The 26,855-nt window shown below is 38.5% G+C and overlaps 1 protein-coding gene across 3 annotated transcripts in view; it reads right to left on the bottom strand.

Moving 5' to 3' along the window:
• Positions 1 to 26,855, bottom strand: part of LOC141912063 (coiled-coil domain-containing protein 148-like) — a 131,156-nt gene extending 104,301 nt beyond the window's left edge. For 2 of the 3 annotated variants that reach the window (XM_074803243.1, XM_074803245.1), the window contains exons 1-4: positions 26,678 to 26,855; positions 15,585 to 15,692; positions 9,421 to 9,631; positions 9,187 to 9,348 (exon numbers count right to left, since the gene is read on the bottom strand). In XM_074803243.1, coding sequence (XP_074659344.1) covers positions 9,187 to 9,348; positions 9,421 to 9,631; positions 15,585 to 15,657 — 446 coding nt within the window. In that variant the 5' untranslated portion in view covers positions 15,658 to 15,692; positions 26,678 to 26,855. Of the gene's footprint in view, positions 1 to 9,186; positions 9,349 to 9,420; positions 9,632 to 15,584; positions 15,693 to 26,529; positions 26,632 to 26,677 lie in introns of those variants that run through there. The other variant, XM_074803244.1, reaches the window with a different exon arrangement.

Below are 26,855 nucleotides of genomic sequence, written 5' to 3'. Positions count from 1 at the left end.
ATTGATTCATATACTAAAATGCTCACAATGAAAAAACTATGCGGTGAATCAATCCGGATTTTTTCAGTAGAATGTCAGACACTAGGTACCTTTCTTTAAAGGTTTATTTGTTGTATGTCATTAACAATCAGTCATATAATACTTTATTCATAACTTTGATGCGGCACACCGGCAGCGAATCCTCAAGCAAGATCAGTCACGTAGGCCATTGATAACACGAAACAGACCACGGTTTTGCCGGTTAAGAGCGTCTCTCCACATAAATTAGAGGGACTGTAATGGACAATTTGTTGACACTAACCTTTAATAAACATCGTATGGATACAAACAAGATGATTCCACCCTATAATTCCACTATTCAACGATCCACGCACAGCTTAAACATGTCGCTGCCATTCAATACGCTAGTCACGATGTATCTATCTCTACCACACTAAAATCACACTTGAATTACAAGTGTTGACTTATGAAAAATGATCGAAATCTAGCAATTTGATTGGGAAAATAGCAGCACTATAGTTGAAAAAAGTTGATAAACCACCTTTGAATGTCTAATCATTTAAAGGGGAACTGCAGTCAAAAATCATAATTGGCCATTTATTTCTACTCTTGTTGTTGTTTAGCATAACGCTAGTTGAAATTTCAAATTCTTCCTAACTAACTCGTATACGACGATTTTAATACTGTTATCAGCAGAATTTACAGCAGATGAGAGCCGCCATGTTTAAATTCCAAAGTGAGGCAAGTAAACATTGATGACGTATCCAGGCCTATCACACTCTCCAGTGTGCACACAAATAGATACACTCATTGAAGATCTCAGTTGAAAATTGCAAATAAAATACTCCTGCTGGGCTGCCAGTGGGGTCTCTACTTTTATTTATCCACTCACTGTCTGAAAAATATCCAAATATTTGCTGATGTGGCATTATGCTGCAGGTTAGAACTGTTATTGGACTTCAAGTGATGAAAACACTATGAATAGCAGCAGTAACACGTATCGCAGTGCGCCGAACTACGTCACAGCCGAGAGAAAAGCGTCTGCTACGCGGAGAAAATGGCGGCGGCGGCCAGGCACTCTACAAAACCCTCTTTATTGGATAAAGTATTAGATGAAATGTTTTTCTGCTGTTTTGAAAATGTATTTATAAAGGTTCCTAACACATACATATACAAAATGATTTTCACTGCAGTTCCCCTTTAAAAGCTTTGCCTTCACATTGAACTATCTCCCCCTTATCACAGGTGCACTCAGCCATCGTGATTCGCCCATTCAACGATAAAAACTTTCCCACGGTCTTACTATCGGCATTTTCTAATAATTTAGAGAAATATTCTTAAAAAGCGAAATTTCACACTCTGCATTAATAAGATAAAAGTACTTATTCGCTTGACAAATCTTCCTCTGAACTCCCACCAACAAGTCATAAGTGGCGACACGAAAATGACGTCATCGACTCACTACCACCTAATAAAATACGATGTTCGGTGATTTCTGGTAGCCATAATACAAGCGATGATCTCTCTAAAACAAAATTACGATTCCGATGTGAAAATCACTGTATTTTACCGCCAATACATTAAAGCCTTTTACAGCAATGTTGTAGTTTGACTTTATCGCTTAGCACGCCTCTTTTTTGCATTAGTCTCGAGCACACACCTACGCGCGTACACAGAACACACACTTGCACTGATAACAGGGATGGAATATACTATAGTACATTTAGCGTTGCGATGCTGCGCACTGTACTTGGTGGCGTGGCCATAGGCTATACAAATGTAGAGGCATCAGGTGATTAAAAATGACCCGATAATTCAGGGAGAAAAAAAAATAATTGCTATAATAGACAAAATTACCGGGTTTAATTTCTATGTCACGCGATAAAAATCTTGTGAGGGATTCGAACGCAAACTTTGCAGAGACTAAGTTCACCCCAGTTTTTGTTTCATCCATCGCCGCCATTTTGTACCATCTTCCGTTCGGCAGATAAACTCAACATTACCTTAATCGCTTCAAAGACGTCGATGCCTCATCAAGTTCGAATCCCGACAATGCAATAATTTTGTTACCTATAATTCCCTCTTCGTGATTAAAGTAAATTAATGTTCATTGAATATACATTGTTAAGGTCGTTTTCAAAGTTGTTATAGTTCAAAGATATGTACAAACATATGTACAATATATGTAAACTGTCACTAATAAATGAAAACAAAAAAAACTTTTTGTAAAAATCGTTGTTTATTTCTGAATGCAAATTCCTCACTTAACAAATTGATGCATAAATTTAGACAAACCAACCGGTAGTATTAGCGAAATTATGGATCAAAACGCGCAAGGAGATCATGTGCGACCCACTAGTTCATGCAACTGCCACCAGGAGACTTTGAAAGAACCATATCTTCGGTTAAGCCTTTTTGGTACATCGATACTTTTTACGTGGTAGCCCTTGTATGTAGCTGGATCCATATATCAGATATGTAATTCAAGATGGCGGTAAAGGTCAGCAGTGTTCTGTCACTGCTCCGTGGAAAAGTTTGTTTCTATACATGATCGAGGAACCGTCAATAGACTGAACTTAGTTGTTGTAACAGCGAAAATATTCTGGACGAGGTACAGATTGTTTTTTTTCGATCGATGCTCTACTGTAACTGATTTACAAACTTTGTGTATATTATCGTTGACTTCAAAATATTCTCATATAAAGTACATACATACGCGTAGATTCGTCACGCATGAATGGTTGTAGAATACGAACGCCGAAGTTGAACTGTATAGTCGTTAATCTATAGACTGTATATGGTGTTGATGTTAATCCCCGTATTGCCGATATGTCAAATACCAGTTCGTCAAAAAAATCGAGGAAACACTCATCAACAAGTGATGAGGATGGAATCAAAAGTCCCAAAAGACCTCCCAAAAAGACACCAAAAAACAATAACATCGCAGAACAACTGAATGATGTTTCTGAAGACAGTTCAGACTCCGTAATAAAGATCCTAGACGCAATTCAGTGTTTAAATACAAAAGTTGATACGTCGATTAAAGAACAAAGATCATTCAAAGCCTCCGTGCAGGAACGACTCAACACACTGGAGAAGAGCGTCAAAAGTGAATCGAAATCGACTAGAGATGACTTCCAGATCGAGATAGCCAAACTGAGTAACTCGTTAGAGAATTTCGAGACACGATTGAATAGTTTCGAAGACGATATGAAGTGTCGAATTGAGCTGGTTGAAGGAAGGCTATCTTCCCTTGAAGAGGAGAAGAATGAAATGGACGCCAGACTGTGTGAGCCTTTCCTACCAGAAAATACCATCGTTGTTTCTGGAATAAAGTACGAATCTACCGAAAACCTACTTGAAAAAGCCAAGGATTTGATTAGTGGTTTAGAATTAAACTAGGAGGCCAAAAACGTAATGAGGACTAAATTAATTGAAGGCCGCACACCAATTATGAAAATCGATTTTGGTGATAAGGCGATTAAAGTAGATGTACTAAGGAAGAAGTACAAACTTAAAGAAATTGAACGTTTCGATAATGTTTATATTCGCTCCTCACAAAGCCATGCAGAGAGACTCAATCAGGTGAACAGTCTAACGTTGTTGCGAGCAAATAATTTATTAAACAAGTTTGCGGTCACTGCAAATGGACGTATTGTGGAAAGGGGCAGTCGCAGACCACCAAACGCCCCTGCTTCTGCACCCACCCCAGCCCCAGCCAGTGATAATAATAACTAGGACAGTGCCCAGTCTTTAACCATTTGTTCGTGGAATGTTAATGGGTGGACAACTTTTAACAGTGATCTGAGAAAGGCTATCATAAAAAACCAGGATCCTGATATTGTGTGTCTGCAGGAGACACATTTAAATAACAATGAAACAGACAGCATAGACATTGAATACTATATGTGGATACCTCACAGTAGACTGTTGAAACGTAATAACGCAGCGATAAACCATGGTGGAATTGGTATTCTCATACGAAATGATCTGTTAAGTGTTTTCAATGTAAAGTCAATCGAAAAATCTGTTGATGGTTTACTTATTATTCATCTAGAGGATAAAATTACAAAATTTGATATTGTGTTAATAAACGCGTACCTACCTCCCGAAGGTTCACCATGGGGTCGCAACTCCACTCAATTTTTAAGTAATATTCTATCAACTATCTATTTGAACTCGGGAAGCGATGTCATTCTTCTGTGTGGAGATTTCAATGCGAGAATAGGTGAACAGAACGATATTAGTTGTCCGGATGTATCAGTACCGGTCCGTACAGTTGTAGATAAACAATCAAACGCACATGGTAACTCTTTCGTTGAACTATTAAATGACGCTCAATTGTGTGTACTGAACGGTCGTTTCAAAGAACATTCGAACAATTTTACAAGCATTTCGGGAAAAGGGAGATCAGTCGTTGATTATGTCGCCTTGCCCTATGATCAGTTCGAAAAAGTTTCTGACTTTTCTGTGAAACTCCCATTAGATCTTGTGAAAGATGCGCATGCAGAGACTCTCATATCAAGTAGAAGTAAAGCGCCTGACCACGCGATGTTAAAATTAACATTGGTTTTATCAAATCTGAATGAGTGTAAAAATGATCAACATCAAAACAATGATATGAGGTCGGGAAATGCACATTTACGTAAACGTTATTATTTTAATCAGGTGCCAGCAGAATTCATGTCAAATGAAATATTTGTCAATGCATTAGAGATAATTTGTAATAATATTGAACAAGCGGAAAATGAACAAAATGATATAGATGTAATATATAACAATTTATGTAAGGTTATAACCAGAGAAATGGATGCCTTTCTCCAGTCTAGAGATCTCTCAAAATTTTCTAAGAAGTCTATCAAAAATAGAAAACCATATTGGGATGAAGAGTTGAATACCGCCTGGTCAAATATGGTTTACTTCGAAAAAAAAGTTCAATAGGTTTAGAGGTTCGCACCAGCAAAGACAAACTCTTAGATTTGATTTTAAATTTGCACGTTGTAAATTTGATAAGTTGCTCTGGGTTAAAGAAAGACGATATAGGCTAAAAGACAGCAAATTTTGGATCTTGAAGTTATTTGTACACAACCCAAGGAAATTCTGGGAAGAAGTCAATGGATTGGGTCCACGTTCTTCCACTGTTAAAAAAACACCAATAGGTATTAAAAATATGGATGGAGAAATGGTTTATGATACAAAATATGTTTTAGATAGGTGGAAAGATGATTTTGAATCGTTGTATAAAAAGTCAGGGGTAGAAATACCGTATTTTCCGGCCAATAAGCCGATTTTCTAGCCTCAGATTTTTACCCAAAATATTGTGATCGGCTTATTGGGCGGATACGATCTGACATAAAAAATCACTTCCTGATCTATGCCACTCTAATGCTCTCAATGATCGTCAAAATCAAGAAAAGTGGTCGATATTTATTTGAGGTCATTATTTACTACCAATTATAATGTATTTTGAACTATTTTATTTTTACTTTGATTGTTCCATCACCGCACAGCGGCAATGGTATACATTTATATAACGCGCGAGTTCATCGTACTACCACGTGTCAGTTCATACATTAGTATATATGCAAATCAGCAGTGAGCCGCGTACTGCGTGTATGGCTGTATGTATAGTAATCAGCTGAGCGAGTCTATATATAGCACAGTCACTCGGCGATGGATAGTATACACAGCACTCTCACACATAGGCGGGCGCTACTGTCAGCCTCTTGTATCGTCAATTAAGACGAACTAATTGACAAATCAGTGAATTAAAATCTCTGATGAAGGGCCTCAGCTTATTGGGCAAAGTTTTATGAAATCCATGTATTTTAGGCTAAAAAACTGCCCTCGGCTTATTGGCCGAGTCGGCTTATTGGCCGGAAAATACGGTAGATGAACACGCTTATGATGAATTAATTAAAGAGAAGCTAGATACTGAAAACGAAATGACCGAATGCTCTGAATTATTGGAAAATGATGTAATAACGCTGACAGAATATATCAATGTGTGTAGAGTGTTGAAAAGTGGCAAAGCCACAGGAGTTGATGGAATACCAAATGAAATTTTTAATCATAAAAGCATTGAGACTGTTATGTTGAAATTAATGAATTACTGTTTTGAAACTCAAAAAGTCCCCAGTGATTGGTGCAAAGGTATCATTTCACCGATACCCAAAGGAGGAGACAAAGATCTTTTTCTACCATTGAACTATCGTGGTATTGCTCTAGCATCGTGTGTCAGTAAAGTCTATACGTCAATTTTAAATAAGATTTTAGGATTAAAAATTACTGTGAACGTTTGGATATTATTTCCGATTCACAAAATGGTTTTCGACCAAAGTGGTCCTGTACTGACCATATATTTTCTTTAACTAGTATGATTGAGATAAATAGGCAAAATAAGAAAGATACTTTTTGTTGTTTCATTGACCTGCAAAAATGTTTTGATTTTATCGATCGTGACTTACTACTACTTAAACTGGCACGTATTGGGCTGCGAGGTAAAATATACAAAGCTATCAAAAGCCTCTATTCAAATACGGTATCATGTATTAGGTTAAATAACACCCACTACAGTGAATGGTTTAACTATTCAAACGGTGTAAAACAGGGCGACCAAGCTTCTCTGACCCTGTGTAACATATTCTTAAATGATGTTATTATAGAGTTGAATGCAACAAGTGAAAATGCATTTTCTGTAAATTGCCTAGCCTACGCAGATGACATAGTATTAATTGCTGACAGTAAAGAAAAATTACAAAATCTGATTGATATTTTTGAACGTTGGTGCAGAAAATGGGCATTAGCAATCAATCTAGAGAAAACAGCAGTGGTTCAGTTTAGAGCAAAAAATAAATTGCAAACGCTATTTGAATTTAAGAAGCGAAATGAATCAATTACAAAAGTAAATTCTTATAAACATCTCGGCGTTTGGCTAGACAGTACATTAAACTTCAATGATCATACAACTGTCCAGTCTAATTCTGGAGGCAGAGCTTTAGGGAAATTTATGTATAAGTTAAAATCATAGTATGATATCGCTTATAAAACGTTCACTAAACTATATGAATCATTTGTGGACCCTATACTTAGTTACGAAGCCGGTGTGTGGGGTTTTAAGAATAATAAACTGATAGAAAGGGTGCAAACTAGAGCCATTAGATTTTTTCTCGGTGTGGGGTCATTAACCCCCATTGCGGCAATGCAGGGTGACTTTGGATGGTATCCAGCTAAGTATAATCGTTACTTTGAAATTTTTCATCTTTGGAATAGACTTATCGCTATGGCGGATGATAGACTCACTAAACGTATATTTCTCCAATTACGTGATTTGAATATTGGTTGGTTCCGAGATTTTGGTAACTTATGTCGAAGCCTCGGTTTAAATACTAATTTTATAGATAATTTACAACGAGTTGATATGATAGAAGCACAAAGGTGTATTGAATTATCAATTAGTGAGCAGTGGATTTCTGAAGTTAGTAATAAACCAAAATTACGCATGTATATTACATTTAAGAATACTTTCGGGGCTGAAAGTTATATTTTGAATTTTATGTCAAGAAAGAAGAGAAGCATATTAGCACAGCTAAGGTGTGGTGTCCTGGGTTTGGAAATAGAATTGGGTCGGTTTAGGGGTAAAAGGGTTGAGGAACGCGTATGTAACTTTTGTAGACCTGAAGCATGCGTTGAAGATGAATTTAACTTTATTATGTCATGTAAGAAATACGAACAAGAACGGTATAAACTTTTTGTAGATATGTCACAGGAGGTGCATGACTTCCAAGAACTAACAAAACAACAACAGTTTCAAATATTAATGGCTAACTATCAAATAACTCTAGCAACCTTTATTGAACAATGTTGGAGTAAAAGGAGTTCATGTACTTTCAGTGCCACTTGAATATATTTATAAATAAATCTAATTAATGGTGACTTATAAGGCCGTTGAGGACTGGGTAGTGTTGAAATGTATATATTACGTGTTGGTAAAGAAGACGTATGTCACAATAATAAAATAAATATACAATACAATACAATATCCAGCATATTGTTGACACAGGTTGAGCTTCTTGGAAATAAGTCATATGTTATGAACTGCAGAATTATTTCGATGACGCTTCCAAGTGCGATATATGAACCAGTGAGGCAGAAACCCGTTATCGCTGCTATGCAACTATATTTATTATTATTATTATAAATTTTCCATGTCATTATTTAGTAAATTTATCTCTTTTCTAATTTTGTGGAGACTTTTAAAGTTGAATAATTCAATTCTTGTATTGGCAAATTCAATATGGCTACCTCTAGTCTGTGTGAAATGTTAGGTAATAATTGAATTGGTGCTTTGTATTGTTAGTCAGTGTGATAACTTATAAAATGGTTTTTAATATTTATATGTGAGATAATCAGTGACCGCCATGTTTGAGAGATCAATTGTAATAAAATAAATTATATCTTTAGAAAGACTATTGATAATTTATTTATTGGTTCTTCTTCAGAGGATTACTTAGGGGCGTGTTTTCCTGCCGCCTTGGACGCCTTTCGACCATTTTTCATCGAGTTGATAGGAAGTCCGAACCTACGACAGGAGCCGCAAGTGCACACATAAGAGTACATGGGCAACCAGCCTGTCGCAAGCATTTGAGACAACTTCCCAAGTGGGCATGGTGTCCCTGAACCGCTAGTTTCATTTCGAAATTAAAATCTGTTTTAATATACATAAAACCGTATTTCGGCGGAACATGAAGGTTGCTATACCTGAAGCAAAGGCTTCTACACAATAAAGATTTAAAATTGAAGTACGATGAATATGTTAGAGTCCTTGCCTTTGCTGAAAGATTAACTGCGCAACAGGTTAATGAGGGTAGTGGATTTACATGACACATACCCCACCTTTGAAATAGCATCCGGAAATGAAAAATACAGTTTCTGGTAACCTAACTAAACTTAACTAATCTAACTTAACTGTAACCTAGACCCATGACCAAGCTGAAGAAATGTAATAAGTTTTGTATAGATATCCCTAACTATTAGAGACAGAGATCGAAGTTGAAGACAGAGGGATGACAAAGTTCATCCCCCAACATGCACTGTGACCGAACATCAGCGGAACTAAAAAGTGAATACAGAAACACCCAAAATGCTAATAGAATTATCAGATCCAATTATACTACCAAAATATACCTTAAACTTTGGATTTGTTTCACAGAGGCTCTTTGAAAATCAATCAGGTTTGATTCAAGCAAAGTCTGATGTGTCTGAAGCTCATACAGTATTTCCCCTCCACTGCAATCCAGGAGAAAGTTATTGCAATCTGCTTGGTAACGATCTCGCAAATTCCTCAACCTGTTAGAAAGGCAGAGTATTTAACAGAATTTTATCAAGGTTCAAAATCCAGGGAGATGGGATGATTCTTACCGGATGAATTCCTTCTGCCATAAAAGTTTGTGCTGTTTGATAAATGATTGTTCTTTACTCTCTCTTGAAAATTGCGAAATTTTTTTCACCTTTAAGTAAGATTTTGAAGCAGCTAACTTTTTTTCAGCAGCATTTTTCTTCAGTTTCTCATAATCAACTGGCTTATATTTTCGACAGTGTAGACCTCCATTAACCCAGTCAATTGAATTATCTGAAAAAAATATCTAATTGTGAATAAACATGTAGAGCTTATCATCAGACTTATAAAGTGAGCATATCACATAGCTACTATTGACGCACGGACACTAAGTCCATTACTATTAGTAGTTGGCAATTGCTAGGGAAATGAGTGCCTGTGGCGCATGAGTGAAAATAAAGTTGTTGTTCTGTAGCTGTAACTATTTCCCTGTGGCTCAGACCCAACAACATGGTGTCAGAAGTTAAATTTGGTCTGTTTTAGCTGTCAAGGATGTCGGAGAAGGTCCAGGGTATCAGTTAAGTGCCTGTTACACACTGGTAGGAACAGCTCTGCCAGAAGAAACCGTCGAAGAGAAAGGAAGGTATGACCGGAAGTAGTTGTATGGAGGCACAAAGGTTGAAATGAATTCGATTTATTGAAAAAATTGCCCTAGCAACAAGCAGAATCCAAGTACCAGCCCCGATGGATATAAAGGGTGACGTCAGCCATTCTTCAGAGAATCGTATGAGAATTATGTAATAGTGACTGGTATTAACAAGAAGGCAGCAGATTTACAGGCAGCCACCCAGTATTCAGTAGTTGGAAGAGACACTGCCTTGATTCTGAAGAATTTAGACTTGTCAGTGGAACCAAAAAAAGATCTGTTGCAAATTTTACTGTAATTAGAAGATTACTACAAGCCAATGTGGAACGTTATTTATAAACGGTATCTCTTCGGAAGTTACTTTCAAGGATCAGATACTATGGACGTCTACATAGGTAAACTACGTAAGTTAGCAACATCCTGCAAATAGGCCTATGGCAATACTACAGACGAAGTGATCAGAGACTGGTTCGTGATTGGGTTAACAAGCAAAAATATTCAGAAAAAGCTTTTGTGAGTGCAACCTTACCCTGGATAAGGCCCTCGAACTAGTATATAGCTCGCGTGTCAAAGAAACCGGTGTCGATTGAGTGCGATAGTTCTAATGTTGGTCTTAGAGCTGTGCTGCTCCAAGAGGGGAATATAAGTCCGGGAGCCCAGAGACGTGAACTCAGCTGAACTACGTACCAAGGGCGAGACCATGGCTATAACAGAAGTAAGATATCATGTGAGTCTGGCAGGTCATGACCCCTGCATTAGCCCATGGGGGCTGCCACAATTTGAGTCGAAACTGAATAAAGAAATTTCCATTTTTTAGGTACTGATCACTCATAGTTGCATTCACTAGGGCAAAGGTCACTATAGAACCCTGCAATAATGCCAGACGTTTTTTCCTCTGCTAACCCCTTGCCAGACGCCCACTAGTGTCCCTCAGATCCTGAATAAATACAATCCATGGAGATAGCAGCTGAAACTCATCTCACAGATGGGTCCTCTGAATATGTCCACCAAGCACCAGACATTTTTCCTCCGCAAACCCCTTACTAGACGCCCCTAAATAGGGCTCCCTAAATCAGGAATAAGGCAAACGGCCATTTTAAAGATTACAGCAAGATTCTTGGTATTGTGTCTTGGTAACGCTCAAATCAAGTTTCACTTGTACAATTAGACGACTTATTTTGCATAAAAGAGTGATAAAATTCAAAATAAAATTCAATTTCTACGACAGGTTCATGTAGATACGGCCAATGACTTTTTCATTTTCTGAATCTCCAGAGATTGAAGACATGATAGCCTATCTGATACATCAGAGTTGTTGAACTATTAGATGAATAATCTGATGGAGTGGTGTTCATGTCTTCACTGTAGACGCCATGCTGGTTCTATGTTCATCATCATCATCATCAAATACGGTTGCGTAGGCTTTTGCCTTTAAACCGATTAAGACTACTTTGTTAGGGTGCGCGGTTTACAGGGTGTAGAGACGGTCCCTCCAGTGCCTGTCGAGACTCGACTTGAATGAGTCCATTGTGTCACTCATTACCACTTGACTTGGGAGACTATTCCAGGGTTCAATAACTCTCCGGGTGAAACTGTTTTGTCTGATGGTTGTCTTGCATCTTGGTTTGATAAGTTTAAGTGGGTGACCCCTCGAATGTCTGTCGGTTAGATTTGCGGTCAGTGGCAAGAGTCTCTCGACGCTAGCTGTCTTGTAATGGCCATGCAGATATGTATAAGTCTGGATCATGTCACCGCGAGCTCGGCGGTAATGTAAGGATGGGAGTTGAAGGTCCTTGAGGCGTTGTTCGTATGATTTGTCATGAAGACCTGGGACCAGTTTTGTTGCACGGCGTTGTACATGTTCCAAGCTATCGATGTGTTTCCGGAGGTAGGGTGACCAAATGCTAGCGGCGTATTCAAGGTGCGGGCGAACAAGGCTTTTGTAGAGGATCTTAAAGGAGTCTTTGTCTAGGGCTGTGAAGGTTCTCCGAATTATAATCAACATACGTGTTGCTGTAGTGGTGACTTGTTGAATGTGGGTATCAAATGACAGTGATGGGTCCATGACAACCCCAAGGTCCTTTTCCTGGGTTGAGGTTTTGAGATGGTGAGATTTACCTTCACTGTCGATCATGGAGTATAGATAGTCTGGATGGTTTTTGCCTCTGCGAAGGAGTTTACATTTGTCAGGATGGAAGGACATCTGCCATTTCTTGGCCCACATGGAGAGTTCTTTCAGATCATCATCCAGTATTTTACAGTCGTTGACGCTGTTTACAGTACGGTAGATTTTGGTATCATCGGCGTATAGCTTGATAATGCTCTTGATCGAGTTAGGGAGGTCGTTGATGTATATTACGAAAAGGATTGGGCCAAGAACGCTTCCTTGAGGAATACCGCTAGTGACGTTCGCCCACTCGGAAATTTCGTCATTGATCTTAACACATTGCCGCCGATTGTAGAGGAAGTCACCTAGCCAGTTATTCAAATGGCCTTGAATGCCGTAGTTTCTAAGTTTGACAAGCAAACGCTGGTGGGGTACGGTGTCAAATGCTTTCTTAAAATTTAAAAATATTGCATCAATGGGATTTTTGTCATCAAGAACTGCGTGCCAGTCGTCGATTGTCTAGGTTAGCTGTGTAACAGTGGATCTACCTCCTACAAAGCCATGTTGGTCATCTGATAGTAAATTGTTGTTGTAGAGGTAAGACATAATTTGGTCGCGGACTATGCTTTCGAGAACTTTACATACAGAGGAGGTAAGGCTGATAGGTCTATAGTTTCCAGCATTGTATTTTGGTCCCTTCTTGTGGATTGGAGTGACAAGCATATTTCTCCATGCATCTGGAATTTTTTGAGTGTTGAGAGATTTTTTGAAGATAATCAACAGCGCTGGTGCAATCTCTTCGGCTGCTTCTTCCAATACTCGGGGAAAGATGTTATCCAGGCCATGCGATTTGTCGGGTTTGAGAGCTTTTAGCTTTTTGACAACCATTTCTAGGGTGATCTCGATGTTTGTTAAGGGTGGCCCAGAGTATTAGGGTTCCTCATCATGGATGGTAGCCAAGTCCTCTGTGGTGAAGACGCTCGCAAAGTATTGGTTAAGCAGGGTAGCTTTCTCACGGTCGGAGCATGTGCGCTCATTGGGACGTCCGGTTTCAAGATCTGGTATGATGGCTGTATTCTTAAGCTTGGAGTTGACATAACGCCAGAAAGCCTTTGGGTTTGATCTCGTTTCGCGTGCGATTTTGTGTTCAAATGATTTAATTGCACTGCGGGTGGCCCATCTTGCTTGATTGCGGGCCCTGGTATATGCCGTGTAGTCAGATCCATCTTGAGTTTGCTGAAAGCGCTTGAAGGCATGGTGCTTTTTCTTCCGCAGCGTTTTTTCATCCATCCATATAGGCTTGTTTTTTCTCTTTAAGTTGAGGTTTCTTTTCGGGACGTTAGTGTTGACTACAATGTCTAGTTTGCATTGCAGTATTTCCATGCATTTATTCACTGAGTCATCGCTAAGTAAGTTGTTCCAGTCTTGGCTCAGTAACTCGCCTCGGAGGGAATCGTAGTCACCGCGGTTTAGGTCGCATCTTTGTTTGTTCGTGTCGGATGCGGCTGTAATGGAACATTCAATGTCAAAGGTTAGAACGGTGTGGTGGCTTTTGCCGAAAGGTGCAGATGATTCTATGTTAGTAACGTTGGTCATGTAGTCAGTCAGTATAAGGTCTAGAGTGTTAGGTTGTTGATTACTGCGGAAGTGAGTTGGTTCGGTTACGTTGAGAGATCCTTCCCTAGTAGCATGCAGGAAATTTGCAGCTGGGCTTTCATCATTGCAGGAGTAAGTTTCGTCAGTCCAGTTGAGTTCTGGGTGGTTGAAATCACCACAAATCAGGAGTTTATGGTTATTAGATCCTAGATCTACCAGCGCCTTGTTGAGTTGGATATCATTCGTTTCGGATTTTGATGGGCTACGATATATTGATCCAATTGTGAGGGTGCCGAATTTTGTTTTTACCTCAGCCCAAGCAGATTCGCGGCATGAGTTTGTTATCTTTTCTGTAGCGGAGTCAATAGCTGTTGGGTTTAGGCTTTTGTGAATGAAGAGGCAGGCTCCGCGATCAAAGTTGCCGTTAAGGTTAGAGAATAACTGATAGTTAGGTATGTTGAATTCTGACTCTTGGTACGGTGCTTCATATTTCTTGGGGATAATCTCGGTGAGGGCGATGATGTCTGGCTCGCGCTGTTGTTATACATGCTGTGACGTCAGCATGACACGTGGTTAATTTGCACGTGTGCAGTCGGAAATGTAAATAAAGGTGATCGCTTTTATATGATAATTGAGCACACCAAGTTCAAATACAATTTTTGTTTTGGATATGAATCCAACATTCATTTTTCTTCTCATCATCAAATTGCTACTTAGGCCTAATTGACCAAATAGGACATTATATTTCTCCCTGACCAAATTTGATTTGTACTAATAAAAAGTCATCCTTGACAATTGTTCGGTAAAAATTGCTTTCTCTCAAATCAGATAGATGACCTTGATATGCAAATTAACCACGTGCACAAATTGCAAATTCAATAAAATTTTATTCAGCATATGATATCATATCCAAGTCATTTTACTTTATCGAACAAAACCTCCAATTCAATTCTTTTTTAATTAATTCATTAGACAATCAGAAAAGATTGATCTGAGGTAGGCTATTTGTTTGTGCCATCCCTAGTGTGTCTGTGTTAGTACTCTTCTTACAAAACAAAATTGTCCTGTGTAAATCATATTAAGCAGGGTGAGTTTTTTTTACAAATATATCCCACAGATTGTGCATTATTAATGAAAAGTGAATGTTAGGGGCTGGCCACAGTGCCCCCACCATCCAATCTCAATCCATAGCCTGTCTAATTATTCGATAAAGCTTTTATACTTCGAGTCCCTCGAACTTGGCTTTGGTTCTCTTGTTTTTGGAATGCTGATGCTCATACTGATACTCATGGGAAACCTGTGCTCTGTTTGGTTGTAAGCAAGCAAAGGGATGATCTACCAGGGTTATTGTCAATGATGAAAAACGATCTTTCTTATTCCAGCCGACCAAGAGAACGAGAACCGACCACATATTTGAAGTTTTCTAGTCAAAGTTTATCAGACTTCTCTCAATTATGGAAATGTACACAACAAAGTCAATTTGAATTTGATTTTGAAAATTATCATCTGTATCATTTTGGGCTGAGACTTGTGTGGTTCTTGTTTGTCTTTCTTGAATAATCACAATCCACTGGAATTTGATTATGAAATTAATTTGAGGTCAAAATATGGGTGGTTTAGGGTGGTCTTGGGTAGTTTCAGGTGGTCTTTAACATATTTTGGGTGGTATTGGGTGGCCTTGAAAAATTGTGGGTGGTAGCATTGATTCCTAATGCCACATAATTTTCTAAAATTTCAAGAAGTTAGATGGTGATTTTAAGTAAATGGAATCGCATCCCACTGCAAACATTTTTGTGTAGCAGAGGAAAAGTCTCAGAGGTATCAGAGGATTAAGAGTAATAGGTAGGGCAGATAGGGGGGGGGGGGGTTGAGGGCTAATAGGTTAATAAGTTTCTTACCCCTATGGTCATCCTTTAGTTCTATGTTAGATCTGTGACTAGTCACAAATGCTCTATAATCTCGTCCACTCATGCTTATCACAGATATATCGCCTTTTTATTGAGTCACTGCAATAGAAGAAAGAGCCTTGCTAAACCAATGAGCGGTGCGGGCGAGTGGTTAGAGGGTTCGACTCTAGGAAGCCAAGTTCAAACCCTGTTAAATACCGGAGTGCCCTCGGACAAGTCTCATTAGGCCCATCTGCAAAGAGGTACTAAAAACCGGCTCCGTTGGAACCAGCTTTTTGGAGCCTGTATTTTGAAAAGTGCGCATCTACACGATTAAATTGGAAGTACCGGGGAAGCGAGGTTTTCGATTACACAAACGTTGTAGTGTGGTGCTTACGGTTACACAAACGTTGTAGTGTGTGGTGATTGCACTCCCGTTTAATTTTTTGGGTTAAAAATGTAAAAAGAAATTTTCTATCAGTCAATTAAATGAATTTCTAACCAAGTTCAGGGCCGTAGGAGCTGAATTAAGTTCTTTTATGTAACATTTTTTTGGGTTTCCGCCTCGGCAAAGTTATATGGTTGCTGATCGAGATGAATTTAACAGAAAACGATTTGATGATCAGCCAATAGATTTTGTCATTCAATGATCGATTGTGGCCACGCTGGCCATTAATAGATAAGTATTTTCCCACCAAACTTACATATAAATGATAGACTTACGAGTCCCTGTTTTTTATTTGACAAACTTTGATGAATTGCAGTTTATCATATATCTGGACACATCAGTCTATGATTCTAGGTAATTTTCAGAACAATTAAAACAGATACTCCGCAAGCAACACACGCCCAGATTAATAATTAATCCGCCATTAGTCTATACATTAATCTAGGCGAAGTATGAAATTTAACAAGAGATCCACGGATCTTTATATCTCGGGCGCAATATGTCAAATGAAAAAATTGAGGGACCATTTAGACGTTGAACTAATCAGATGTGGGACCATTGGGATGTGGAATGAATTGTGGGGCTGATGAACAGATGATATAGGAACAGTGTAAATAAGTAGTTGCGTACACATCACTGTTGGCAATATGGCAGTAAAGTTATTCGCCACATGCACCAGAGTTTGCTATGCTCGGTTCATGCACACAACTTCCTGATTTCTGTGCTATTGACCCAAGTAGAAAATAAACATAGTTTTGTCAAAATGCACGCTCATACACGCAGCATTAATCACAAAATCCCAGGGCAGTGTAGAAACAGATGAAGCATCTACAATAAGTACAGACGACTGGGTAACAATAATAAGTTCAAAACATGCCATTTTGAACAGAAAGTAGGTCATAAGTCAGCCATCTTGAATTGGAGAAGTTCCGAGAACAAAACAGTTCCTTTTAATATTATCATACACATACCATAAAAATGTCATTAATTTATCCCAAACGGCTTTCGAGTTATCGTGTATACGGAAAGTTCCTGTGTCAAAATCTCCAAGCAAATGGAATATCTAACCCTAACCCTAACCTCATCTTGAATCGGAGAAGTCCCCAAAACAATAAGGTTTTACATCATACTATCATACACATCTAATATAAATCTGATTAAATATACCATAACAATTTCATGAAATCATGTCAAACGGTTTTTGATTTTTCGTGTACACGGAGAGTGTATACATGAAGTTGCATATTTTGATTTTTTAAAATATCAAATTAATTGATTTGCTAGTGTAATTGACTGCAGTGATGGCAATTAGTAACTGTTGATTGGTTAAGCAGCCAGCTTAAGAGCACATTGATGCTATTAGGCTAAACAAAATAATTGTCTCTGCTAGTGTCTCTGTGAGTTCACTGAACAAAGTTTTCACCTTGTGCATCTGTGCACAAAATGAGACAATTCATCGAATAGACACTACTCCTTAAACACAGGCAGTCACTAGTATGATTGGCAGTTGTTTTGTAGGGAGCCAATTTCCTGGGCCCGGTTGCACAGTCGTGACTTAAAATTAAGACCAACTTAAGTCAATAGTTGGTCTTAGCCATTTATTTTGGTCTTAACTAAGTTGGTCTATTCTACCTGTTGCAGAGACAGGTCTTAGCACCAGTCTCAGTTAAGACCAACTTAAGACTCACTTAAGACTAACTTGAAAAAATTCAAAATGGCTGACCATTCAGATCAAACGAGTGTGGCCAGTGCCAGTGGTAAAATTCAACGAAAAAGGTCTATTAACTTTACGAGCGATGAAACATCGATGTTGGTAGAACTTGTAAAGGAGAAACACAACATTCTGACGGCAACATTTTCTTCCGAAATAAGTTTTTCGTCGAAAAAGAAGATTTGGGATGAAATTACTCAAAAAGTTAATAGTTTAGGAGTTGCTTTGAGTTCAGTGGATGATATTAAGAAGAAATTGAAAAATTTCAAGCTGAATCTAAAAAGAAATTCACCCAGGCAAAGGTCTCAATGAGTAAAACAGGTGGAGGGCCCCCATCGCCTGAAATGAGCAGAACCGTGAATGACGTGATTGATATGATGTCTGAAAGACCAACTTGGACCGGCATTCAAGGTGGCCTCGAGACTTCAATCGTTGTCGAAACACAACTAGATGATGAAAGTAAGTGATATATGGAGATTCTATTTGATTCTTTCACTAATACTCTTAGTGTTTATTGAGATAAAGTCATAAAATATGTAATTTTCTGTCAGAAAACCAGCTGTCTGCTCGCAACGAAATGACCTTGAACTTCTTACATGTGATTACATGTAAACAAAAACATATCTCAATTCATTCTGGCAATAAAAGCATATCTATGCCATGGCAAGATATAAATTATGTCTAGATAGTTACCTTAATGTCCATACCAGCCAAATTATAGGCCTACAACATTTAAGATGATCAATAAACTGCCTTTGACGCTATAAACGCAAATGAATCTACCGTATGCCATGTGGACCACAAGCCTACTACTTAATCAAATCTGGCAGTGACTGTAGAGTTAGGTTCAAATCCCATATACTACTTTTATTCTAAATCAAAAACAAAACTATATTCAGATATCCAATGGATGCAAATGCCAGTTCTGATAGAAGATAATCAGTTTCCTATACAAGGCGTTGATTGTGGAAAAGAAGCAACAACCACTGATGTCATAGGTAATGCATTTAGAACAGCATTTAGAAATAATTTTATTTCAAAAAGTTTTATTCCTAGAAATGATGCATTATCAATATCGGTACAAGAAAGTATGTTAAAACAAATGATGTTTTGAATTTCTTTGAAGAGCAACCACCAGCTGCGAAGCGGAAACGAACGGCGACCCAGAGCGATTTGATCTCCAAGCAAATGGAATATCTAGAGAAGAAAATGATGCGAACAGACTTAGAAATCGAGAAGCTGAAATTAGAAATTAGTTTACTTAAGAAACTAGGGGTCCAGGGACACCATGCCCACTTGGGAAGTGGTTCCAAATGCTCAACAATCTAACAATTTCAATATTCAACGCCCCCTGGTGACCATATACAGAATCCAATGACCTTGAAACTCACCACAATCATAGAACATGTCAGCAGCTGCGATTTTGTAATTTATTGTGATAACAAAATATGCCTCGTCACCACTTAAATATGGAAATACTAAGTTATTCTACTATTCAACGCCCCCTGGTGACCATATTCAAAACCCAATGACCTTGAAAAGAACATGTCACGAACTATAACTTTGTAATTGATCATGGTAACAAAATATGCCTAGGTACCAATATAATAAGGAAATACTAAGTTATTCTACTATTCAACGCCCCCTGGTGACCATATAGAATAATTAATGGCCTTAAAACTTGCCACAATCATAGATGATGTCATGAGCTACAACTTTGCAATTGATTGTGGTTATAAAATATGCATTGATACGAATATAATATAGAAATACTAAGATATTGCATTATTCAACGCCCCCTGGTGGCCATATACAAAAACCAATGACCTCGAAACTCACCACAATCATAGAACACGTTATGAGCTGCAACTTTCTAAATGATTGTGGTAACAAAATACGCTTATCAATATAATATATCAATATAATGTGGAAAAACTTTTTCCCACTTACGAACGAGTACTGCTGACACCAAGATGGCCGCCAATTGCGTCATAATTGGCTGATGAAAAATACCTGTCTCAAGTATAAAACATCCCTTTCCAAAGAACACCCATCACAAATTGCAATGAGAAATGATAAACCAGTAGGAAGCTACAGGACTCAGAATTTGGGCCAAAATTAACGTTTTTGGGCACTAAAAAGGTCATAGGACGGCCTTCTTGAATCTGATCGACCCAATTTTTGTTATGCTGATGGGCCCTGGGGGAATTCACATATATCCAAAAGATCAAAGCGTCTTCACAATTTCCCTCAAAAAGTTCAAAAATGTGTAAAAAGTGCTGATTTTGGCGAACAACAATGGCTGCCAGTCGGCCATCTTGAATCTGACAGGGCCAGTTTTTGGGCTGAAGATGTGTCTAGGGTAGATACATGTGTAACCCAAATATCAAGACATTACCTTGAAGCGTCTTCAAAACTTCCCAAAATAACTGGATTCCGTCTACGGACGGACGGACGACGGACGAAAAGTGAACGCAATAGCCCGCTGGGACTAAAATCCCAAGTGGGCTAAAAAGAGGAATAATTTTACAATTATGACCATTCATTGTGTACCGTACCGGTAATGTGTTTTCGCTGTAAGTTGTTTTGTACTGTAGTTGTATTGTTATTGTCTGTGTAGTTCTATTTGTTGTTAAAAGATAAAGTTTCAAACCTTCAGGCAAAGAATGTGTTTGCTATGTGATTTCTTGTCTCCCGTCCTTGGAGATCATTATCTTCCCCAGCTACGTTTTTTATCTCAAAAATAAGTGGAACAGGATCAATTTCACGCAAATCGATTGCAATATTGTGTAATACAGCACACGCTCCGAATATCTTACACACCTTTTCTGGTTGCATTCTCACTTCTCCATGTAAGCAATGAAACCTCCGTTTTAAAACTCCAAAGGATCTTTCAATAAGGGATCTTGTTAATTTGTGTGAGCGGTTGAATCTTTCTTGACATCTGTTTTGTGGATTCGTATAGGGTGTTATCAGAAATCTTCTTAATGGATATCCCCTGTCCCCAAGTAGCAATCCGTGCGTCATACCTCCGAATCTTAGATTTTCATCGAAATACCTGAAGTATATATTTAGATTTTTGATTAAGAACAATGTGTTATGTTTAATAAACCCCTTGGAATATTTGAATTAATTTACCGTCCCACTTCAGATGTACGGAATATGTGGCAGTCGTGAGTTGCGCCAGGCCATTTTGCCACAACATTGGTAAACTTTCCTATTGAAAATAAAAAGTAATTAGTATAATACTTGAAAGAATATACACAAAAATTTAAATGGATCATTTATTACACAATGCCCTCACCTCTATGGTCACAAATGCACTGTACATTCACGCTATGGTACCGCTTTCGATTGACATAATCAGCTTCATTCACGTACGGCCGATGAATTCTGATATGAGTGCAATCAATGCACCCTATCACTGAAGGGAATCCACCTATTTGATGGAATTCTATCATCATTTGCCGTTTTTCCTCTTCGGTTTGTGGCCATCTAACAAAATTTGGTAGCAACTCACATAGCCCTTCGGTGACTCTCGTTGTTATTCTGCTAACACTACTCTTGTGGACACCAAATGTATCGCCAATCGTTTAGCTCCAGTCGCGTAAAAACCTCAATGTAATCAAAACCTGCCAAACTGGTGAAATTGGTTAACCTCTCTGGTTTTCGACATCATTGCTCAAACGATCTCCCAATTGCTCGGCGATGAATTGGATTCCTTGTGATCCAAATCTGAATCGTTCGCGTAGCTCCTCATCCGTAAAAATTAGCATTGGGTCACCCAAACGACGATATTCTTTTTGTTTTGGAGCCGGTAAATAAATTCCAAGAAATAATTCAGCCATTTTGTTATTTTGCATGGTAACTAAGTTGGTCTTAGACCAGTCTTAACGAATTTAAGCCATATAAATAGTTGTCTTAAATTTTAAGACTAAGTCTTAGAATTTAAGACATGACTATGCAACGGGTCTAAGACCAGTCTATATTTTTAAGACTGGTCTTAGACCAACTATTGACTTAAGTCACGACTGTGCAACCGGGACCAGGAGACTAAAGGCTGGCTTATGTCGACAAGCAACGCGACGCCTACCGACGCAACTGAGAGCAACCGCGATCGCAGCCCAGCTTATGTCGACTGCGCTCCGATTCGCAGCAACTGAGGCCGACTATCGGGATACGAGATCCTCCCAGTTGCTTCCCTGCTTATGTCGGTTACGATTACTGGCAACTGCAACGGCTCAGATGGTCACGTGATAAGCATTTTGAGGATAAATTTGATTTATTTTGAATTATTGGGAAATACGTTTCTATTAGAAAAGCTATTTCTTTAAGATCTTTATCTTTCTGATTCTGTTTTGAATACAATGAGCTAGCGACATCATATAAAGATGGCCGCTCACACCATAATTCTACCAATTTCGCTTCTAGATCTTCGGTCCAGTCATCTGCAGTGCTGAACGTTACGTTACGAAATACTTGAATTTGAAAGTTTATGACTAATAACAAATGACGCTAACTAGCGGTCATAATTTGTACTATGTATATGCGGTCTCTTATATGCTGGAACCCTTGCGCTCAGTTCCGTGGCGTCGCAGATAAGCTTATGTCGGTTGCGATCGAAAGCAACTGTCCGCCTACTGTAGGCCGGAGTAGAACATGGGCAACTAGCCGGATACGGCTTGCGACGAGTCGGTAGGCGTCGGGTTGCTGTCGCAAGCCGGCTTATGTCGAACCGATAGAGCAGCAACCGGCAGCCTCTCGTAGGCCGCCATTTGCCGCTAATCGGCGATAACCCCAATGGCGTCGGTAGGCGTCGTGTTGCTTGTCGACATAAGCCAGCCTTTAAACTAGGCCACGCGTCTGAGGCAAATTTTCACGCGATGCACACTGACTGCAGTAGGCTTACATAAATATAATAGCCACTGATCAAAGCTTTCATACTATCATTGATATCAGACGAGATATTTCATAGTCGGATGCGATGGCCGACGGCTTGAACGAGTATTTTGAAAGCCCTGTAAATTACACAGTACACACGGCGATTGATTGGATCAATTGAATTGAAACACATCGCGCGAGTAAACGCACAATTTATGATAGTTTTACTGTCTATGACAGTGTACCCTTACTTCTTCATCCTGTAAACTATATCATCAGCACTCTACGATATAAATAATTACTTACTGCGTAAAATAAATGCTAAATCGAAAGAAAATCTAACAGTCTAATGTCATTCAACGCGGCACCAGGTCTGGGCCAATTCGATTGTGCGTGCCACGACGATGTAGCGGATCGATTGAATCACCGGTTTTTTCATAATACAATAGGAAGACAGAAACAATATGACGACTATCAAATTTAAAATAAACATATAATAAGACTGTCCAATGACTGCGAAATGAGAAAGTAAATCCTAAGAAATGGCACACCAATATTCGAGCAGATTAATAGACCGGTTTGTCTGCGTCGTATTATCGAATATGGCCTTACATTGATTGACTGCAGGAGATCAGCTAACTGCAGGGAGCATTTATTTTACATCAATTTAACAATGTACAATGGCCTTCTGGACGTTTTATGAAACAAAATGATCCTTGGAATTTTTTTAAAAATCGCCACAAATTCATCGATTTCTCTAAAACGAACGCGAAATTCAAAATTCCATTTCCATATAAAAACTGTATTAATCAGTGTGATGACGAATTGGTGACGAGTTAAATACAATTGATTTTACACTGCAGAGTAGGCCTACATGTGATCTAGAACAACCTTGTACCAGTTTCTATCCAGATTCAGATTCAGATTTAATTTATTGCTCCAGAAATTATACAATTTTTTTCGAGCACAGGATATAAAAAAAATAAACAATTACAGTCATACAAATCCACGCACGCATGCATGCACGCCACCCGCACACACACATTTAGTCCGTTCTAAAATTAAGAAGAAAGATTTTTTGCGCGTGTGAACGCTTGAACTGGTCCAAGTGGGACCGGGCCAAATTTAGACTCAGCCGTAACGAACGGGTCTTATCATCTTGACCCTGACACACTAGGCAATTTTACTAGTGATTTTGTTTAATTGCCTAGAATAGTGTCCCCAGACACGCGTGCACCAGTCAATTCCAAGGGATTTTCGCTAGTCTATATTGAGTGCCCTCTCTTCAATAATGTAACTAAATTAGATATATTATTGCCATGATCAGACACCATGCAACCATAACTATGAAAAAATATTTTGTTCCTAGGGCCTTTGTCTCGGTAGAAAACGACATGTACAAGTCACAATGGATACATTTTCTGATGATATTTTGATGATTTATCCTGGTGATAGTGTTGCTATAACCACATTGCACGGCTGCGTTTTTCAAAGCGGTGATAAGCCCTATCCCGGTGATAAATCGCTATCCTGGTGTTAAATAATTTTATCACTGGGATAGTGTGTTTTTCAAACCTGTGTTAACTTTATCACCGGGATAAAATCAGCTATCCCAGTGATAAAGTTCACACACCTCCAACATGGTGATAGCAACACTATCACCAGGATAAATCAGCTCTTTTAATCAACGAGCCTAGTGAATGAAAGTTATACGCTATTATGGACACAAAACCAATCTTAAGACAAAATATACATTTAGCACGATTGCTAAGATGTAAAATGCCGTAATTGAGGAGTTCCGTGACAAACATTTCGGCCCCTGTGTTAAAATGAATTGAAATATAAAATTACCACCGTAGCAACACACCTATCTGCATCTATATCCTGTGATGTGAACCGGGAATATATTTTTCAATCATTTATGTTTGCATTGGAATCAATTAGGCCTATGTCAAGAAATCCTATAATAAGTTCGTTCTTGAAGTGAGAAATTAGATCGAAATGTCAGCCATTTTCTTTTTGTTATCACCGGGATAAATGCTCTTATCCCGGCGATAGTTATCACTGGAATAAAGCTCTTTTGAAAAAACGAGAATTTACCCCTGTGATAAGGACAAATAAAAAAAATTAGTTGTTTATCGTCCTTATTTTCAAAAAGCTTGGGTCGGCAGGGAGGTTTTTTTTTATTTTTTATTTTAGATCGAGTGTTGTAAATGATATACGATTGATAAAATAAAGCATGTTTTCCATCAACCTGAAGTGTGGCGCCACAAGCAATACAAATACAATTCAATTCATAGAACGTTATTAACTTAGATTTTAAAATCGATCTAAATATGCTCCACAACCGGGAATCCACGCTGTGTGCGAACCGAATATTGACTTCAATTTGTTATTCAGTGAACGTACTTCGTCGATCGATAAATCGTTTTGTTTGCTGCTATACTGTCCTACAATCGACATGAAACGGTAGCTATGGCAAGTATTTTCGATTGGAACCAAAATAGAACACAATAAAAAAAATTGGGTCAGGTATTTTTCGTAGGGTCGGGCGGGGACGATAAACAACTAATTTTTTTTATTTGGCCTAACAATCACCGGGATAGCCTTATCACAGGAATAACTTAACACCGCTTTGGAAAACGCAGCCCTGGACTTAGCCACCTACGAGAAAATATCTTACGATTCATGCCTAAAAATTGACCCAAATCTGCGATTCTTTTTTCAAACTGACTGTTCTGTAATCAGATGGAAGTTAACTATTGTTTGTGCATAAATTTGTAATTCTAAGTAGCTTTAAAAGCTACTTTTGATGATCGTAGAAGCTCAAAACTTTTAACTAGTTGCCTGAAAAACCAGTTGAAGTGAAGCAACATAACAAATATGGCGGCTTTTCGTGGTGCATGATGGGAGTATAAATTACAGATTCGGACTTGAACTTGGACTGACATTGATGCCAATGCAGATATTATTCTTGTTTCAAATTCTTAAGGTAAAATTGACCAAAATCGTAGTAGCTCAAAACTTTTGACTAGTCGCCTCTAGTCAGTAACCTGTCTGTGGTTTAGTTTCACGATCGGATATTTTCACAAACCACAGTCAGGAATGGGAAGGTCATTTTTCAATGAAATCTTCGTCAGCCAATTTGACTGACCAGTAATTTGCCTGGCATTTCATTGTCTCTTAAGATATCCGTCTAATTTTTGTTGTAATCGACGCACAACAGATTCGTAGTTTGTCTGATACCTATAACACTTTACCTGACGATCTTAATCCATGTGCAAATCGGCCGTAAAGTGAGAGTAAATTTCCGTCGGGTCAACAGCTGCCATTTTGAAAATTACTGGAGGTGCTGGCACCTGTGGGTTGAGGCCAGGACAACAGCACAAACTAACGAAGCGAAACGACGAAATTGAAAAAAAAATTAAGAAATCAACACTTATTCACATTTTTCTTTTACCAGAATTTAATATTTCATTATTTATTATGGAAAACACGAAGATTTGAAATATAAGTTGGAAAACCATCAAAAATAAAAATCGTCGTTTCGTCTTGGAAGTTTTAGGCCTATATATAAATATATATAAATCCTCGTAGGTCCCCTTGTCTTATCATGCCACATGTGCAATACAGAGAAATGGCGGCCAATGGCGAAATTTGTGGAGAAATTAATTAATTTCTCAAAATAGCCTAATGTTGATTAATCACTCGAAACATACATAAAATTGGATTATTTCGAAAGGTACCTGTGTTAGTTTGTGAATTAAGCCATTATTGTGGACTGAAGTGAATAGAAAGTATATTTTTGAAGTGTTACTTTTTTCAACCGTGTTTTGGTCCTTGTCATCCCTAACGTTGGTATAAGCCCATCCGATTATAAAAAGCTTACCACCAACGATTTGGTTACTAATACTAACTAAGCTAAGTCGCCTCGTGATCCCATATTGCAGAAATTATGATGCGTGGGGCTGCCTTAAATGGGGCCGGGGACCTCTTCTTTACTTAGAACTAGTTAGTAGTACACTATTTTTGGGATCCGGCCCTACGCATCTTCGAGCTACTTACTATAACCTAGTAGTGGTCTGATGCCTTCATATTTCCATGGTACCAGGGTACCGGTCCTATTCCTAGATCAACGACCTTGAGACATGTTACAAAAACAGTCTGCATAACGGATTGTATAGACTAGTTAGACTGGTTGCCTGTCCTATTCAATATGGGACAGGTTTTGCCCGTCCGCCAT

Source organism: Tubulanus polymorphus, chromosome 10, assembly GCF_964204645.1.
Source record: "Tubulanus polymorphus chromosome 10, tnTubPoly1.2, whole genome shotgun sequence".
NCBI classification, from domain to species: Eukaryota; Metazoa; Nemertea; class Palaeonemertea; order Tubulaniformes; family Tubulanidae; genus Tubulanus; species Tubulanus polymorphus.
Note: the sequence above shows the minus strand (reverse complement) of the source record. Positions and strands in the feature narration are given on the sequence as shown.